An 18,975-nucleotide genomic window follows, 5' to 3' on the forward strand; every position below is an offset into this window, starting at 1 on the left:
ATGATTGATGGTGCTATTGCTAAGAAGGGGTGGGCCTGGAGCCTGAGGGAGTCCAGACGTCTGCAGAAGCTGCATCAACACTAATGGAGGTTTACAATATTGCACACACACAGAAACACATCTGTCTAGAGAGGGACACACAGATTAAAGTTCGTCTCCCTTGGTCTAGTTTCTTGATCCTCAACTTTAAAACTTATTGCTCCATTTTTTTTTTCCTGTTGTCAACAGCTCACTTATTCAGTACTTTTCATTTTCAAGTTAGGAAGAATTTAACTGACTTGCCTAATCAATTTCTTGGACAGGTTAGAACCCATCTTTTGAATTTTAGTCAACTCATCCTTTCCCAGATGATTTATCTCATGGTTCTCTATTAACAAAATAAGGATTAGCTCAGGAAGTAGGAGAGTTGTGACTGTTCACTTGACACAGTGTATGACCTTAGAAGGGGGTCTCAATGAGCAGTTGTCTAGATTAGATTGGCATGTAGGCGTGCCTGTGAGGGGTTTTCTTAATTGTGTTAACTGAGGGAGAGAGAACCACATGGAATGTGAGCAGTACCATTTTGTAGGCTGGTCTCTAGACTGAGTGAAAATGACAGAAGGCCTTACGCCCAGTGTGCATGCGCTAATTCATGCATGCGCCAATTCATGCATGCACTCATTCATGCATGCGCCAATTCATGCATGCACTCATTCATTAATGTGATAATTCATGCTCTCTACCCCTGACTGTGGATGTAATGTCCCTAGCTGCTTCGAGTTCTTACCTTCTTGACTCCATCACAATGACGGACTGTAACCTGGAATTGTGAGCCAATAACCCCTTACATCCTCAAGTTGCTTTTCTCAAGTTAATTTATTATAACATCAGGGGGGGGAAAACTAAGACAGCAGGCACACTCTTACCCCACTAAATCTATTTAAACTAAATGAAGCATTTAGACATTGGTGCAAATTTCCTTTAGAAAAGAATTTAGGTAAGGTATTGTTTTGTTTTGACTTTGCTGCTTCTGAGCAGTTCTGAGCCCAGAGAGAGTGATTTTATACTAGTTAGGGCAAAAGGCCACCCTGAGGTGCAAGCTGCCTCTCTAGGAAAGGGGCCGTTGCAGTTCCACATGCAACGGGTTCATGAGAGGTCTCCCATCATGTTTGGGAGTCTGGAGAGGTTCCGATATGATCTCTAAGTCCTATTTCTCAATAGAGTTCAGGCACGTTGTTTGAACAGAGCATTTCATTGTCTGATGGAAGATTCCTTTTGTCTCCGCTCTAATTATATGTAGGCACCGATCTGTACTATTCAACTTCCAGCCAGTGCTTTCCTTAGACTGCAACATGTTCTTTTGACAGTAAGTGGTTAAGTAATGTTCTAATCATCGTCACAATGAAAAGGAATATTTTACTGGAAAAATAAAGACAAGAGTGTCTGTTGGCACTTAATGTGCCCAGATCCTCAGTTCGCAGGGCCTCTTGTGAGTTGGCGTCCCCCGGCCAGCAGGGAACATTAACTCTTGAATACAGTTGTCCTTCCCTTCCCCACTGCTCCAGCCTCTTGCATCCGGCAGCTATAGCTTCTCTACGTGGAAAGAATACACTTACTCCCACATTCCAGCTTTTGCTCACAGCGTATCAGCAGAAGCAGCGAACAGTAGGTGCTGCTGGGTAGCCAAACACATTTCTTTAGACACTGAAAATGAGATTAAGAACGTTTACTTTATGACTAAGATGGAACTTTTTTTTTTGGATTACACTGAAGGATTTGATGTTCTGTTTCATGATATCATGATTATCATTTAAATGATCAACAAAACTAATGATGGATTAGGCTCTTGCTGGTGATAAAAATATGCCTAATGTACCGTGAGGCAGCGACACGTGGAGCTGAAGACACATCATGTCACTTTTAGCAGGATATGCCAGGATGCCAGCAACACGGCTGAGCATTTCAGATTTCACCTTGCAAGAATAAATCGGTGTAATAACAGGCGATTGACAATGTGTTATAAAGAGTAATTCAGGCTTCAGAAAATCAGTGATTTCTGGGAGAAAAACAGGGTGGAGCATGAACAGAGTTAATTTTGATTTGATACAATGTTTTTGGAAAATTATATGCAATTGCAGAGTTTGTTACCAAATATCCTTATACTTGTTTCAAATTTTAAAACCTTAAAAACAATCTTGGGCTGAAGTTGTAGCTCAGAAGACAGAGTGGTCACCTAGTACAAACGAAGCCCTGGGTTTGATCCCTCACACCACGGAAGCTGGACATCTCGGTGCACACCTGTGATCCTAGCACTCGAAAAGCAGAGCAGAAGCAAGGTCAGGAATTCAAGGTTATCCCTGCAAACCCACTGAGTTCAAGCCTGTGCTACATGAGACCCTGTCTCAAAAGGAACTGTGAATAAGTAGGTCTTATGAAGTTGAATTCTTCCCCCATTTTTTTTCTTGCGATCTCCAGAGTTATTCGGCTCCACACTCTGCAGTGTTGAGACGACTGCTGTCATGTGTGATGTTTTGTTTGAGTTTTGAATATTTATGCAAATGTCTTTTGACTACATGGAGTAAACATTGTATCATTTTTATTTTTATACTTGGGTAACATATATAGGTATATAATTATGCAATCTTTATCAAGCCTGATGTTATCTCTTACTGCCATATTTTGATATCTACCTATTTTTGAAAAGTATTTGAATAGTTTATTGCTTTTATTGATTTTTAACTATCTGGTTGTGTGAATACATTTTATTTATATATCACTTGCTTATTGAGTTTAAGTACATTATCTTTGGACCTTGCCTTTGTCAAGGTTCTATTGCTGTGAAGATGATCAAGGCAATTGTTTTTTAAAATATTTTTCATTTTAGTTTTTTTTTTCATTGTACACAACAACCACAGTTCTCCCTCCGTCTCCTTCCCCCGATCCCTTCCTCACCTCCCTCTCCTCAACTATGTTCATAGCAGCATTATTCATAATAGCCAGAACCTGGAAACAACCTACATGCCCCTCAACCAAAGAATGGATAAAGAAAATAGGGTACATTTATACAATGGAGTATTACTCAGCAGATAAAATTATGAAAGAAAGCGTTTTACTGGGGGGCTTACATTTCAGGGGTTTAGCCCATTACCCTCATGGCGGGAGCATGGTGGCCTGCAGGCAGATACTGGAGCAGGAGCTGAGTGCAACATTCTGATCTGTAGACAGAAAGAAAAAGCCTGGGCCTAGCATGGGCTTCTGAAACCTCAAAACCCACCTCTAGTGACACACGTCCTCCACCAAGACCACACCTCCTAATCCTTCTAATTCTTTCAAATATATGAGCCCATGGGGGCCATTCTTATTCAAACTACCACAGACATTTATCTTCCAGAGAGACACTCACTATAAGAAAATTTAGTTTTAAAGAAAGAAGTAAAAAAAAAAGTCAGGCACCAAGCAGCCGGGGTGAGTGGGTGCCCCAGGTATGGAGGAATGGGAGAGAAGGAAAAGTGGAGCAGTCCGTGTGCTGTGGAGGGAAGCCAAACTGTGAGGAACGTGAGAGATGACGGTGAGAAACAGGCTGGTATGGGCAGTCTACGCTGCCACCTGGAGCCATGTGATGTCTGGGCCTGTGCTGCCGCCGAGGGCCATGTCTGGACACTACTGCAGCTGGAGTCTGTGTTGATGACCATGGCCCATGTTACCATTGAAGACCATATAGATGCCTGAGTCTGAGGGCCGTATTGCCCCTGGGCCTTACTAATCTGAGGGACCTGCACTGCCACCCAAGGCCATGGTGACATCTAGGCCTGAGCTGCAGCTAGTGGCCATGTTTGGAAGAGATGGCCCCATGCCTCACCATCCCCGATGGCTTGGGCTAGGGAAAACTGGTCTAAACTGACCCTTGCCTAAGGAGGATGGTCCTGGTGGAGGCTGGGCCTACCAACTCAGCTATGGGCCCAGACCCAAGGCCTTGAGCTGGCCCACCGAGGGAGACCTGCCTCCACTTTTCCTCCCAGGATAATCTTGAGAAGGGGGAAATGAAAAATATGTAGATTGAACTATAGAGGAGAGAGACAGTTAGAAACACAGGATAGCCTCGGGAGGGCCTGGGTCCAAACCCATCAGCCCCTCTGTCTCTTCTAAACAGCTTTTAAAGGAATGTAAAGGGGTGGAGCAAAAGACCTCCCCCCAGCACAGCCAAGTACAGACTGTCCCAGACCTGGTGACCATGCACATGGTCAAGCCATCCCCTAATGCAAGCTCAGATCTCACTAGGAAGCTTTTGTGGGCTCCCACAGCCCAGTCTAACACCTACACCCCATCTACGATCTGCTGTGTCCACGGAGGGGCCAGTCCTGTGGAAACAGCTGCAGGATCCCTATAACTGGGGCAATAGAGCTATATCGAAGAGAAGTTTCTATGAGGGTCCAATATTGATGGTGTACCAGAAGCCCGAGGCCTTGAACTAGACCAGCAACTCAAAAGAGAATACTGTGTAGCACACTGCAGCTCCCAAGGCCACTTACAAAAAATGAATGTGTGATGGAGAGTGGCAAAGATGGAGGGGGGAAGTGTTTTCTCTTTCTTTTTTATTATTTTTCTGTTTTAAAATTGTCTTTTGTGGAGGGAGGATACAAGGGTGGTGGGCAGACATGGAAGAACTAGAAAATAAATGTGACTGGAGTGCAGGATGTGAAATTCCCAAAGAGTCAATAAAAAAATTATGTTAATAAAAAAGAATAGTTGCCATAGTGATTTAATATGAAAATTTAGTCCTGTAATTATATAAAATGTGTCAAGTTTTATTTCTTTTTAATTGAAATAGAATTATATCACTTTTGCTCCCTCCACCCCCTTGTGTTCCCCTCGACTCTCAAGTTAATAGCCTCTGTGTTCTTTGTAATTATATACACATATGTGTAAGTATGTGAATACTTGCATATATTCACTTCCATAATGCTGCAGATGAGCTATAGCATGTCTGAATGACAGAAATATGTAAAAATCGGAGTCTATATGTAGTAGTGAAGTCTTTCTTTTCGTTGCTCTCAGGTGCCTCAAGTTGAAGTGCATTTTTTTGTGGAACTGTATGACGTCACTGCTGGGGCAGCTATAAACGACAGCGCCAGATTCGCTCGGATTAACGTTCCCAAGACTGACGCCCCTCAGAGTCTCCTCTCCTTCTCTGTGGGTTCTCGGCTGGCAGTGGCTCATAAGAAGGCTACTTCGATCAGTTTGCAGGTGGCCAGAGACTCTGGGACAGGAAGGATGGTGTCTGTCCACTTCAGTACCCAGGTAGGCATGAAAAGTAAATCCATGTATCTTCAGATTCTTTTCATCCGTGAGGAACATCAATAATCTAAATAATCAAATCTAAACAGTATTTTCCGAGGATACCGTGACAACCTGCTGTTTATTTAATATATTGTTTTTATCATTACATCCAGTCAGCTTTTCACTCATCACTAAGAAACCGGGCTTTAAAATTACAGTTTTCTGTTTGATTGCTCTGTTTGGCAGAGCTGGTTGTCCGACGCCAGGTGTCACGTGGATCTGCTCCGTCACATCGCTGGGGTCTTAGCACAGCGCTTCCTCCACTGTGCTCCTTGAAACTTGAGCAGAGAGCAGATATTGCCTACACCTTGTATCCGAGATAGTTGTGATTGTTTCCTTCAGATTCTTCAATACTGACTGAAATTGTGTTTTGAACAGCACTGGCCTTGGGTGTCTGCACTCTCTGCCCTTCCCTCCTTTCATGTGTCCGGTGAAGGACTAGCTGGGTTTATGGAGGTCTGGAAGAGGGACACTGAGGCCAGAGCCTATGTGCTCATACACTTTTCAGCAGCTAGTTGTGGGTTTTTTGTTATGTTGTTTCACCAGAAAAATTCTAATATAGTAAGAAAACAACAACAACAACAACCAACTAAATAAACATGTGTCATCCATTCTGCTTGAAGCATGCTTTGTGCGATTACAGCTCGCTCACTTTAGCCCTCTGGGTTTTTCTCTTTTATTTTTGTAGTTCTGGAAATTCAACAAATAGGACACTAGAATTGTACACAGTATTGTGATTTACCCCATTTTGAGACTCCAGATCTGGCAATCTAGGCCTCCAAGTCTATTAAACATTCTTTATGGTGTGGCTAGTGTGATGTATTTAGTGTGATGTGGCTAGTGTGATGTGGTGTGTCTAGTGTGATGTGGTGTGGCTAGTGTGATGTAGTGTGGCTAGTGTGATGTGGTGTGGCTATGTGATGTGGTGTGGCTGATGTGATGTGGGGGGGGGGGGGGGGGGGGGGGGGGGGGGGGGGGGGGGGGTGGGTGGCTAGTGTGAGTGGTGTGCTAGTGTGATGTGGTGGTGTGGGGGGGGTGTGGTGTGGCTAGTGTGATGTGGTGTGCTAGTGTGATGTAGTGTGTGTAGTGTGTCTAGTGTGATGTGGTGTGTCTAGTGTGATGTTCTAGTGTGTGTAGTGTGGCTAGTGTGATGTGGTGTGTCTAGTGTGATGTGGTGTGACTAGTGTGATGTGGCGTGGCTAGTGTGAAGTAGTGTGCTAGTGTAATAGAGTAGGGTAGATTTAGAATCATGGGTGGGGAGCTACCCTGGAAACTTGATAGGAGAGATCAGCTAACAGGAGACAATTCTGCTGTGTGAGACCCTAAAAATAAACTATTTTATATAGTCTTATAGTACTACAAACACAGAGGGAAGCATCTATGTTGATATTTTAGTGTTTCCTTTAGCATGGTTATGACAGAAAGAAAAGTGAGAAAAATGTGTGCTTTATGCTCATACTTCTCCCAGGAAATATTTCACTATCAAGGCATGTGTCTGTAGAATAGACAAAGGGAAACTAGAGATAGGAATGTATAATGAAGATACTTGAGGCACTTTATGAACAAGCTCACATGCCCAGATGAAGGATGTGAAGAGTCAAGAGCTAGATGGATATATATCTATATCTACATCATCTCTATCTATAACTGTCTATCTATCTATCTATCTATCTATCTATCTATCTATCTATCTATCTATCTATCTATCTATGAAGACACAACTCTTATTCCAGTTACTATACACACTGCCTGCGCTTACAGACTCAGTCCTGGGATACTAACGCTGTGTTAACCATTTTAACATGGAAGTGAAAACTGGCACCTGAAGCTTTTCCTATAAATGTGGATTTTGTTTCTGGGAAGATGGAGTAGATATGCTTTTTACTGCTGAGTGCTGGGAATTATGTATAAAATAATATTAGGTAACTCTGAAACCACAGGGGATCAAACAGATAGTAGGGATTTGGGCCCCAAATGGTACATGAAGAGGTAAGTTCCACAGTTCTCTTTTTGCCTCATATCCGAGATTTTGAGCTGAAGAACTTGCCATATGGACTCACTAATAGGAAAATAAAAAGCTAAAGAATATATAGATATGCTGTTTGTAGTGCAAAGAACAAATTCCCCATACAGATACAATGTCTATAGCGCAAGAGCAGGAAAACCCCATACAAATATGCTATCTGCCGTGCAAGGAATGAAAACCCCTGTAGAGAGGCTCTCTCTAGTGCAAGGAACAGCGAAGGGACAGCTGAGCAAGACAGAAAGCTTTTAGCTGAAAATCTGTGTATTCTCTAGTCAAACATGCCAGAAAGACTTTACCTCAACTTTATCCACAGCAGCAAAGTGTGTGAGTGTGTGTGTGTGTGTATGTGTGAGTGTGTGTCTGTGTGTGTGTGAGTGTGTGTGTGTGTGTGCAGATTCATAGCCTTTCCAGGAGCCCCAGTCTCTGCACACTGGGTCCGAGGACCTAATGTAGAGTCGGGGCTTTGCTTGCTGTCTGATAGTAAAAGTCCCCAGCACTGACACAGTTTTAGTGGAGAACACTGCATGGCTGTGGAGAAATTCTCACACATCCCTTAGCCAGCAGATATCTGTGGAGGTGGTTTTATTGGCAAGATCTCACTCCACCTAACAATAAAGACAATTATTCTTTCCCTCCAGTGTCTCCAGAAACCAGTGAGGAAAACTGCCCTTGACCTCTCAGGAATGAAGCAGTAATTTTCTTTCTTTGGTCATAGCAGTGTCAAAAGAAGCCAGAAAAAAATGATAAAGAATAAACAATATCCAGAGACTCATGAGATAAGATGCAACAGGTTAATAGTTATCTGTCATATCAATAGGGATGATCTAAAATGGAATGAAAAATAATAATAAATAGATGCCAGGAGTAAGATGAGCCTAATATGAGAAAGACTCAATAAAATTATAACACAGGCACCACAAAATGTTTTAATAAGTAAACAAGTGAAAGAAAGAAGTGTGTCAATAAGGAAAGGGGAACTCTTGGACAGTAAGTAGAGGACACATGAACAGCAAACAGGAATTCTATGCATGGAAATACACTAACTATAATAAACTGGATAATCCCAGGAGCAGAATGAAGGGACAGAGGAGACTCTGCTCCTTCTCTTCATACTGGCCTTCGAGTTCCTCCTATCATTTTATAGGGTTGTTCCTACCACAGGGCCTTGAAATTGCTATTTTCATTGCTTAGAATTTTTCTCCTTAGATCTAGAATTTGTCTCCTGGGGTTAGCATGTAGGCAGTCCTTTAATGAGGCCTCTATTGAGATTCCATGTCCAGTCTGGTTTATAATTGTGCCCTTAACACCCCCTGTGTCTCTGTCTCTACTTTGTCTTAGTTCCCTTCATAGAAATCCATGTAGCAACATACCATTAATTACATAGTTTCATACTGCGTGTCCTCTGCCAGAACCATGGGTTCTGGGAGTGTAGGTATTATGCTCATCAATTCTGCATCCCAATATACATGCTAAAGTATACTAGGGATCTAACCCTTAGTCAGTACTAAATAAAGACACACTATTTTGGCTTTTCCTTGGCTAAAGTTTTCATCCTGAACTTTCTAAAACCTCTGTGACAACTATAATTTGAAAAGGTAGATGTGTATTACTTAGAAAACCAAATCCAACAGCACATCTCCATACTGAAGGTTAAGAATGGTCCAATTCCTTCTCCCCCTTTCCAGTTTTTGCCCTCAGATCTCTCTGCCCCTAAATTTCTAGGTGAGGTTAAAACACAAATATGTCCTCTCCACCCCCATGTTTGGTTTTCCAGCATTTGCTGTGTGCATACCTGAAGATTCTTTTCTAGACAATGGTGTCATTTCATTTCTAGTTCTTTTCCTTGATTCGTTTCCGTGCCGAGTCCCGCCCCTGCCCTCGTCATCTCTGTGGCGCACTGAAGCGGTTAGGAAAAGTGTGAAGCCCGTGTTTAGTGGCAGTGTAGTCACCGCCCGTTAGCTGACTGAAAAGAAGGGGTTTTGTTCAAGAATTAAGAATGATTTAGGATAACACTAGAGGCACCGTAGTCTCATTCTCCTCTCTCGGTTGAATTTTCAGGAGTTGAGGAGTGCTGAGACAGTCGGTCGTGTTCTCATATCCCCGGCTGTTTCTGGAAAGGATTTTGTGAGAACAGAAGGCACACTGGTCTTTGAACCTGGCCAGAGAAGTGCCGTGCTGGAAGTTGTCTTGACACCGGAGAGCGCGTCTTTCAGTGCATTTCCTAAACGCTTCCAGATTGTGCTTTTTGACCCAAAAGGTGGTGCCAGAATTGATAGAGTGTATGGGACTGCCAACGTCACTCTTGTCTCTGATGTGGATTCACAAGCTATCTGGGGGCTTGCAGACCAGCTCCATCAGCCCCTCCATGAAGATGTTCTCAACAGAGTGCTGCACAACCTCAACGCAAGAGTGGCCACAGAGAGCACGGACGAGCAGCTCAGTGCTGTGATGCACGTAATGCAAAAGGTAGGTCATCCTGGCAGCTGTGAGACACGGCTCAGGGAGAGGTCATCAAGCCCAAATCAGCGCAGATACCGCGTCTGCTTATCACTCCCATTCCTATGACATTAGGATAAAATATAATCTCTGAACTTGAGAGTGGAATCCGTCCCACCTGCCACTGTACTTTCGCTGAGCAAGGCCTCTTTGGCATCCTTGCTCCTAAGTTGGAGAACCATGAGTAACCTGCTGCAGCCAGAATCCAACCAGAGTTTGAAAGGCAGCAGATGCTAGAGCCAATAGGTCCTTCCTGACCCACCAGAGACTGATGGTTTTTTTTTTTTTCCATTTGCTCATCAGTCTTTGGAGTTCATAAGAAGACTCAGACTGGACTATAACCTATATTAATCCTTTCATGCATGAAGCATGAGCAGTCACTCCTCTGCTCTGCCCTTTCTGGAAACTAACAAGGATTTGTTGAAAAGGAAGAATAAGAAATGCCCAGATAATATTAGTCATCAACTTGCATGGACTTGCCATAGTCAGCTGTTATATGAAATGAATTATTTATTTACCTTTCTATAAAGTGTGTAATAACATAGAGCTATAAAATTCAAGATTATAAATGGAAAATGATATCTAAAAAGAATTATTATTGAGGGAAAAGCTATTTATATATTTATTTATATAAATAATGTGAATATTCTTATAATATAAATATAAGATAAATAAAACAAATAATATAAATACTATTTATTTCCCATAAATATCACATATTCCTTTCATATGGAAAATGTTTGCAGTGTGATCTCAAAATATCATTCCTATTCTGCATATTTCTCAAAGCACAGGGCATGAAGGGGAGAAGAGAAAATCATAAAGCATACCAGGTAAGAAGAGGCTGTAACAAACCTTCGTAAAGCACAGAGCATGATCACCATTTTGTGCAGAGTACACTCTTTAGAGTTCATGCCAAGGAAGAGTGATACTTAACTTTCTAATAATGAAACAGATGGAACAATAGTAAATTGATCTTGACCAAAAAAGAGAAGCCATTTGTAATGACTACATTTTAGAGTAGAAAAAAGAAAATTTCAGATATTTTAGAGAAAAAAAAAAAAAGACAGAATGGAATTTTGATGTTCTTTTTTCCTCAGTAAGTTATATATTAAAGCCATGTTTTATCTTCAGTCAAAAGGCAACACTTAAAATGAGATATTGTGTGGGTCTGGAGAGATGGCTCAACAGTTAAGAGCATTGGCTGCTCTTGCAGATGACCACGGTTCAATTCCTAGCACCCACATGTGGCTCACAACTGGCCGTAACTCTAGTCTGCACAATCCAATGCCCTCTTCTGGCCTCTGGGCACCAGGCACACATGTGGTACATAGACATATATGCAAAGCACTGCTGTACAGAAAAATAAATAAGTAGACAGACAGACAGACAGACAGATAGATAGATAGATGGTAGATAGATACATATATAGATAGGCAGATACATAAATACATAGACAGATATGTAGATAGATACATAGATACATGGATGGTAGATGATAGATAGATAGATAGATAGATACATAGATGCATAGATGGATGGATAGATAAGGGAGCACATGCTAATATTCCAACATTCTAGAAGTAGAGGCAAGAGGTGGAGGCAGAGAGCAGAGGCAGAGGAGCAGTAGTTTCAGGCTAATCTGGGCTGTGTAGTGAGACTGTGTCTAAAAAAGCATTAATACTTTAGTCAAAGTCTTGGTGGCTCATGCTTCAACACTTATTTCAGTAAAGTTTTCAAATAGCCCAATAGTATATGGTCATTATTTTGAATATTAATATACTTTATTAAATAAGCAATTGCCTTTGCTGGATAAAAGTTTGAGTAACTAGAATTATTAAATCACAGCTTCTAATAGATGGCTCATGGTGAACACCTAGTGAGTATTGTGTTTTTTGAACGGCAAATGGGTACATTTGCGCAAATATATGTGTAATATTAGTTTGTTTCAGCATTATTATTTTAACAAAAGTTGGAAAAATAACAGCGATTAAAGTGGAGCTAGTGGTTCAGTCAGCAACAAGTCGTGTGTACAACAGTGTTTGCACAACATTGAAAAGAAACTCCAAAAACGCTCTTGAATATCATTTCTGCTGTACCTTTTCTATGTCTGGACATATAAATGCCCTGTATACATACCTGCAGTAGTATGCAGTAGTCAGCAGCATTCCCTGAAGATGTGCAGCCTGGGGGTGACGTCAGTGTCGCACAGCCTGTGTATACAGAGGCTGAACCATGGAGGTTGGGGAAGCACACTGTCTTCTTGATGACAAAATCAGAATGTATCCCTTTTGATACACTCAGGACTATATATTCAGAAATATATTTCATGTTTTAGACATAATTATATAATAAGACTGAAGGGGTAATGAGTTAATAACCGACATGAAGATGACCACATATAAATAAGGTTGTGACATTTAGCAAATGAAAATAAAGGATGATTAGTTAATTATAAACTTCAGGTGAGTAACACAATCTAAGTGTGATTATATCATCATTAACACTTCATTTGAGATGCACTGAGAGCCAAGAGTTACTGTTTATTGTCTGAAATTCAAATAGAACCAACTGTACTTTATGCTGTTACCACCATAGGAAGTTGAAGAAAAAAAAACAAAACAGAAAACAGCCCAACCTCAACTTCAGTACAGACTAGAACTTCCATGTGCTGGATAAAATGATATATGACCTTGTATTTTAAGTGAATATATTTGATATTTGAAAGTTTTATTCTCTCTCTGGTTCTAAGTTCTTTATGATGTATCTGTCCTACAACACTTTTCTTTTGATGAATTATAGATGGAAATTTTACACATTGGAAGTAGCTGCCAGTTTTTGTTTGGATGAGACAATGTTATCCTAAAAAGAATAACATCTTTATAAGATTCACTATAAAGGTTTTCCAGATAAAGTCCATTGCGGGCTCAGACTATCTTTGGTATAACAATATTCTGGCCCCTGACTTTCCTGGCTATAGAACAATGCAAATTATTTCTGGTGCTATTGGTTACCTTAATAACAATCTAGACTTAAAACCCCTTGGGATTTAATATTCTAATTTTTTATTTTATCAGGTTTGTTTTCTTCGTCATTAGACCTTGGTAGAACTTGAGTCAGGAGCTCTGATTTTGTATTCTGGAACATCTGTAAAAGCACAGGAATAGCATGTTCTCTGAAGTCTGATAGACTTCTCCCCTTACACACATCCAAAATGGCTTTCCATTTTAATTGAAATCCTGAGAGCTTCTTAGTATTTTCCCATGTGAAGTTCAGGTCTTCTACTGATTTGCAAATGAATCTTGATAATTTGGGATTTTCTGTTATTTTCATAAAATGACCTTTTAGAGCCAGAGCATTTGTTTTATCATTTTCTTCTTAATAATGTGTATTTTCTACTGCAGTCATTTCTAGGCATGACTTAGATTGTGAACACACTGACACTGATTTGCAGGTCACTTAGTTTTACAGACTTGCCAGTGAACTAACTCAGGTTGTGCTGTTATATTCTGCCATGTAAGTAGGACATTGCAAGCTAGTGCAGATGCCTGGCAGGCATGTCTGGAGCACAGCCAATTACCAAGTTTGGGTCCTGGGTCAAGTTGGTTGTTCTTGTTCTGCCTCAGTTTCTCTTTCTGGAAATAAAACCATGACAACAAGATCTCTGCACATGACTCTTAAGACTAGAGAAGTTTTGTCAAGTGCTGAGCAGCAGTGAACCTGCACTAACCTAGTGGTAGAGGAGTGCATTTTGTTGTCCTTCTTATTTTACTTAATAAACTTTTTGTTTTCCTGGAGCATAAATAAGAGTTTGAGTAGCTGTCTAATTCCTGGGTATAAACCTTCATGTAGCCAGGAGTTTTCCTGTGTCCCACTTGTTCTACAGCCGCTCAGACAAATAAACACACAGAGGCTTATGTCACTTACAAACTGTATGTCCTAATGGCTCAGGCTTCTCGCTAGCTAGCTCTTATATCTTAAGTTAACCCATTTCTATTAGTCTATGTTTTGCCACGTGTTCTGTGGCTTTACCGGTCTGCTGGCATCTTGCTCCTTGGGCGGCAGGCTGGCGTCTCCCCCAGTCCACCTTTCTCCTCCTGTCTCTCCCCTTGGATTTCCCACCTGCCTCTAAGCTGCCTTGCCATAGGCCAAAGCAGCTTATTTTTTAGCCAGTGGGAGTAACACATATTCACAGCATACAGAAAGACATCCCACTGTACCTTAATTCTTAAAATTCTACACATACAGCTCTTCTGGCATTTCCTTTCAGTAACGTTGAATGTCAAGCTGAACTTTTGTTTCTCCATTTCTGGTTTCTTCTTGTCTATCTCCCACTGTAATTTTATAGCTCCGGGAGTAATATTATATATTATCTCTCTGTTTCTATTTTCTCAGATATAAATCAGTTTCTACATCTGTAAACACCAATACTTGTGCTACCTATTGAGGATCTGTTATTTTCTCCTCACTGGCTTTGATTTGCTGGGTCCTAAGGTCTATTGGCCTTAAGACTATCTTATGTGTTAGTTACCTTTCTGCACTCTAAGAGATTCTCCTGAGCTTGTGTGTCATTTGGCTTACGTGGCCTCCTTACGTACCCAGTGGGCTATGCTCTGCTCATTTGTAACTGTACTATCAAATTCGTATTGTTATTTTCATTATGCTTTCCCTGTGGACTGTTCTCTTAACTTTGAGATGGATAGTCTTGTAAAATCAAATCTTGAATTTGGGTGTGAGTTTGAAACTGCTAGGTTACAAAGTTGCAGAAATAGGATACTCCCTTACTAAGCTTACCTGATAGGGAAAAAAGGCAATCATTTCAATGATATAATGAGTTTATTACTAGAGATATTCAGTGAATCACAGGGGTGGGGGTGCGTGTGTTGGCAGGAGCCACAATGGATGAACTGTAAACTGATGACTTTGGAGTCCGGATTTCCCAGGTATATTCGAATATAAAGGAACAATAGTTTTGTTCTTGTTCTTCAAACAGCAACTCAGTCCTTTAAGGTAGGGAGTCACATTTTAAAAGGCAGTGTGCCAGGATATCTTGAGTGTTCTTGATTGAACAGAACTTTCTCATTTGGTGTGCTTTTGTTCTCTAATGTTAGATGGTGGTCACTATTTGTTCATTGCAATATAGACAATTCAAATCTTATTTCTGTTACAAACCTATTCTTTGAAATATTTATTACTTTATTTGTTCATCAAAGAAAAAAGAATTCTTGGGGTAGATGTAAAATTGTGACTTATTTTAATTCATGATGTTAACTATTGTAGCTAACTTAAATGATAAATGCTACCATTTGGGACTTTAAGGAATCATCAAATGGAAAGAATTTTAATGATTATTTCTTTTCTTTGTCAGTGATTATCCATGCCTTTTAGATGGAAATGGGTATATTTCAAATATAATTTTGATATCATTTTCTCTTCAGTTCTTCATATTTCCATCTTTGTCATTGTTAATGATTATTAATGAAAAGCATATAGAATGTATATATTATATGTAATCCAGGAAGTCATCTATTTAATACATATTTTAATACTTAGATTTTTTTCTTCCAGATAACGATGGAAGGAAAAAATCAAGCTTTCAGTATCAAAAGCCGAACCCTTCTGTATGAACTCCTTTGTGCTCTCATTAACCCTAAACGCAAGGACACTCGGGGATTCAGCCACTTTGTGGAGGTGACAGAGCATTTTGCCTTTTCTCTGCTGACTGATGTTACCTGTGGGTCTCCTGGTGAAAAGTAAGTCCTCTGTCAATCTGTTGGTTCCCAAAATGTATTTCCTCATGGCTTCCAAAGCAGTGTACGGTGCCAGCTGACCCTGAGATGGTGCATGGAGCATGTGGTCAGCACTTTCACCACAGCAGTAGATGGTATCAGTCGATGCTGAGATGGTACACAGAGTGTGTGGTCAGCACTTCTCACCACAGCAGTGCGTGGTGCACAGAGCGTGTGGTCAGCACTTCTCACCACAGCAGTGCGTGGTGCACAGAGCGTGTGCTTGGTGCTTCTCACCACAGCAGTGCGTGGTGCACAGAGCGTGTGGTCAGCACTTCTCACCACAGCAGTGCGTGGTGCACAGAGCGTGTGGTCAGCACTTCTCACCACAGCAGTGCGTGGTACACAGAGCGTGTGGTCAGCACTTCTCACCACAGCAGTGCGTGGTGCACAGAGCGTGTGCTTGGTGCTTCTCACCACAGCAGTGCGTGGTGCACAGAGCGTGTGGTCAGCACTTCTCACCACAGCAGTGCGTGGTGCACAGGGTGTGGTCAGCACTTCTCACCACAGCAGTGTGTGGTACACAGAGCGTGTGGTCAGCACTTCTCACCATAGCAGTGCGTGGTACACAGCGTGTGGTCAGCACTTCCCATCTGTTGGCCAACGGCACAGACTGTCAGAAGGAAGCACAGGCCCAGCAGGAGAAGGGACTGTGCCATCAGTACTGCAGGGCCGTTGTCTCAAACTATCTTTAGAGTGAACCACAACATCACTCCTGCTTTTATTCAGTCAGTGGAAAGCACATTCTGAGGAGGAAGGATGCTGATTCCCAGCCTCCAGCTGTGACTTCTGCTGCCCCAAAGCCCCTTTCCACTGGGAGGCAACTCTCGAACTTTAGGGGTTTTTTTTGTGACTGGAATTCCACAGCAGGAAGCTAGCAAGAGGAGGAGAAAATAACATGGTCATTATTAACTGCATAATTAATTATGTAGCCGTGTGTTAATATTTTGTGCATAATGATATAAGAAATTACATTCACATTTAAATTGTATTACTGTAGTCCAAAAAACACAAAATGTTTTATTTGTATTTAACAGCTAAAATCCACTGACATTAGAACATGGGCAGAAGTTAAAATCCATCCTGATTTTCATGTTGTTCATATATGCCACCTAAAAACAACAAGTATCATTTTATTACTATTTAATAAATACTTGGTTAAGAATATTTATATAAACTTTATTTTATCATTTATTTTCAATGAAAATCATCCATATTTAGTAAATCATGACATACAAGTCACTTCAATAATGAATCTGTCAAACTAACAAAGAAATCAGTTGATTAAATAAAACTTTGAATATTAGTTCTTTGGTTGCAGACACATGAAGTTCAAAAACAGTAAATTACATATAAAAGATAAGGTGTAAAATACAGAGAACATTAATGATATTAATTATATCCTTGCTATATGCAGACTGCATTAAATTGAATAGTATGGATGGATGTTTTATAGGTAGAAACAGTGTAATACTGAAAATTTTATAAGGTTCAGCATAACCCTTCATAGAAGTTGATATATATATATATATATATATATATATATATATATATATATATATATTACAAATCATCACTTTAGGTAAGCTATTGGAAGTTGGACTAGGGCTTTTATTATTTGTATTTATAGATTCAGAAACTGAGGTTTAGGGTCTTGCTTACCTTGACAAGATTCACACGAATAGTTCATGGAGAGTCTCATGCACACTCATAGGCCTGCTTAATTCCATAGCCTCTTTCGGGCACCACGCTGTGTGGTCAGAAGACTGCATTAAAACAAACCTTACAGTTCAAATTTTCCTTACAGATCCATTCCAGGGTGTGGTGAACGTAGCTGGAAGTTTTCTCTGGTTCTGCCCAGCTCCATGGACCCCCCAGCCACTTATAAAATAACCACTCAGAAGCTTATATTAATTAAAACTGCTTAGCCATTAGCTCAGGCCTACCACTGACTAGTTCTTACGTTTAAACTCATCCCATTTCTATTAATCTATATGTTGCCACATGTTCCGTGCCTTTAACTGTGTGCCATTGCATGCTGCTCCCTGGACTGCAGGCTGGCATCTCCTCTCAACCTTCCACTTCCCAGAATTCTCCTTGTCTGTTTATCCTGCCTATACTTCCTGCCTGGCTACTGGCCAATCATCATTTTATTTATCAACCAATCAGAGCAACACATTCACAGCATACAGAACATCTCACAGCAGGTGAAATTAGAAGACATTTTACATCTGCTTATGCTGCTGTGAGTGCTAATGGGTCCTGGGGACTGATATTTCCTTAATGGGAAAATCAGCAAAGAATCAGAGACACCTCACAGAGCCTCTTTCAGAACGTGCTCTCTCTAGTCCCCACCACCTGGGATAAATGCTGTGCTGTTCTACCTTAGTGCCATTTATGTGTCTCTCATCCTGGCTACAGAAACCCCTGACACAGATTAATTGCTTGCATTGAGACCACAGAATGTATCTGGAATTTAAAGGAACATAGAAGCGTGGCGCAGTTAAGGCAATTAGACAGACGCCAACAATAGTAATAAATTGCAGGTGGAAGAGAAACGGCCATCACATCTGGTTTGCTTTGCTAGACTCTAAATATGTCAGGCATTTTGCTTGCATTCTCAGAGCACCACCTTAATATCAAGTGTATCTGCCGAGAGGGGAGGATTTGGGAATCGAGCAAGAATATTAGTGATGGGATCCAGAGCAACCACTTGGAAGCCAACTAAAAACAATGCAATTAGCACTGAGGATGTAAAGGGGTGCCAATTAGCATGTAACCCCCCCCCCCACTTCAGTCTAGGTACGTAGCAGATGATGGTATTAACAAAGAGTACATTTGGAAGGCAAATATGTGATAAATAGGTTAAAGTGTTGTGTGTGGGTGAGTTTGGTTATCGGCAATTAAGAGGGGTCAGAAATTTGAGGTGCTTATGGGAGTAAGACATGTTGCTGGCTTACAAAGTGGCAGGAACTACGAGGTCTCTGACTAGACTGATGTCTTAGAAGTGGGTTAGGAAAGCATTGTTTAGCTGTGTGGCAGAAGTTCTCTGGTTTCTGTGGCTTTGTGCCTAGTGAAGGCCTCTGTGGCTGAGCTATAACAGTGTTTCATATGGAGGGGGCGCTGAGTGAAGAGAATAAAAAGGGGATTTTGAAAAGCTATTGTTGACATGTAGGGGACCCATACAAATTGAGGTCTTCACATAGGAGGCTGACTCAGAGACCTAGTTGTGGGGGACCCTTGAGGAATGAGGGATAAGAGACTTAGAAATAGAGAGAGGAGAGAAAACACAAGATAGACTTGGGTGGATCTGAATCCTTATCCACTGGCCCAGAACTTTATTGCAAA

General features: G+C 41.0%; 1 protein-coding gene across 1 annotated transcript in view; it reads left to right on the forward strand.

Moving 5' to 3' along the window:
- The window catches only part of Adgrv1 (adhesion G protein-coupled receptor V1), a 508,750-nt gene that overhangs the window by 197,157 nt on the left and 292,618 nt on the right, over window positions 1-18,975 (forward strand). Inside the window, 3 exon segments of the mRNA XM_037209551.1 lie at window positions 5,035-5,277; window positions 9,401-9,808; window positions 15,407-15,591. Coding sequence (XP_037065446.1) covers window positions 5,035-5,277; window positions 9,401-9,808; window positions 15,407-15,591 — 836 coding nt within the window.

The sequence above is a fragment of the Peromyscus leucopus genome, chromosome 11, assembly GCF_004664715.2.
Source record: "Peromyscus leucopus breed LL Stock chromosome 11, UCI_PerLeu_2.1, whole genome shotgun sequence".
NCBI classification, from domain to species: domain Eukaryota; kingdom Metazoa; phylum Chordata; class Mammalia; order Rodentia; family Cricetidae; genus Peromyscus; species Peromyscus leucopus.